Below are 1,352 nucleotides of genomic sequence, written 5' to 3' on the forward strand. Positions count from 1 at the left end.
GCCGACGCCGTCTGTACACGAGAAAAGGGAACAAGGCTTTGAACGCGCCTGTACGCACCTACACAAGCCTACACGCGCTTGTCCGGCGCGCCACGAACTTTAGTGTCCCCACGACGCGTAGCTCGTCGAACTACGGACGAGACTCGCCGCGCCACGCCCCGTTGGAACAAGGCTTAAGAATTTATTTATTTAGCGTATAGCATTCGTATATTTTGCAATTGTCAAAAGACAAAGGCTTATTAAGAAAGAAGAATAAGACGAGAATAACTAAGATAAGCTTATTAAGAAATAATATACCTAATAAGCCCTCATCATTTTTCCCCCTTTTTGTTCCAGGATATTGTCCCGGACAACCCGAACCCTCCCGTAAAGCCCAACATTAAAGTCCTCAGTCTTCAGGTCCTAACGGACATTCAATACAGATATGCCGTCACCAAAGTGTTAAGCCGAGTGGCCAACCATGATAACGTATCGCGGGAAGTGGTTTTCAGTCTGGTAGTACCTGAGACTGCCTTTGTATCCAAGTTTTTCATGTAAGTCCAAACAAACAAACAAAAGTTGTATTTTCCTTTGGCAAAGGGAGCCGTGTACATAAGCATAAGCAAAGTACAATACCATAGCCAGCCTATAGTTAGCTTAGTTGGTAGTGCGTCTGCCTTGTAAGCGCTAGGCCGCGGGTTCGATTCCCGCCCGGGGCGGATTTTATCCTGATGGGATAATGTTCGTTCTCGGAACGGCTGGCTTTCTCCTATCCTGTCTTCCTTCTCTCCTCGATTTCGGGACGATAAGACCATAGCAGTTAAAGTTCCCTCTGTCAAACCTCTTAAAAAAAAAAAAAAAAAAAAAAAAAAAAAAAAAAAAAAAAAAAAACAAAAAAAAAGACTTGGGCCTCATGATGACCCGTGGACCTCCGCACGCCCCTGTACCGGTCGACCGGTCACGGTGACCGGATGTCGGACCCCATATTAAGACGGAAACCGGTCGAAGGAAGAGGAACTATATTCCGAGTATTCCAAGAACAAGAACTAAGTGACCTTCCTCGTTACTCCCAAGTTTTAATTTATCCCTCACGCTGTTCCTAAAATGCCCGCGTTTGACACCAGGTGGTACGTGTATGGATGGTATAAGTGTAGATTATTTTATAGGTCCGAAAACCAGAGAGGATTTAACCCCGATACGATATGCCAAAGACCTAAACTTTCATACCATAGTACATAACCCGGCTAAGCGCAGATTTAAGGGGTTCTGGGCCAGAGTTGTCTAAAGTGGTTTTAATACTAGTACAACCGTTGTTAAAAACCGTTTTAGTTTACAGTATATTATCCATAACAGTGAGGTCGGTCGGATTGTTT

The 1,352-nt window shown here is 44.5% G+C and overlaps 1 protein-coding gene across 1 annotated transcript in view; it reads left to right on the forward strand.

The window, feature by feature from the left end:
- The first annotated feature begins 309 nt into the window (after nucleotides 1-309).
- LOC103508164 (inter-alpha-trypsin inhibitor heavy chain H6-like) overlaps nucleotides 310-1,352 on the forward strand; it is a 14,814-nt gene continuing 13,771 nt past the window's right edge. The window contains exon 1 of the mRNA XM_008472696.3: nucleotides 310-533. Within this exon, the coding sequence (XP_008470918.3) occupies nucleotides 532-533 (2 nt within the window). The 5' untranslated portion in view covers nucleotides 310-531. The remainder of the gene's footprint in view (nucleotides 534-1,352) is intronic.

This window comes from Diaphorina citri, unplaced genomic scaffold (assembly GCF_000475195.1).
Source record: "Diaphorina citri unplaced genomic scaffold, Diaci psyllid genome assembly version 1.1 scaffold375, whole genome shotgun sequence".
NCBI classification, from domain to species: domain Eukaryota; kingdom Metazoa; phylum Arthropoda; class Insecta; order Hemiptera; family Psyllidae; genus Diaphorina; species Diaphorina citri.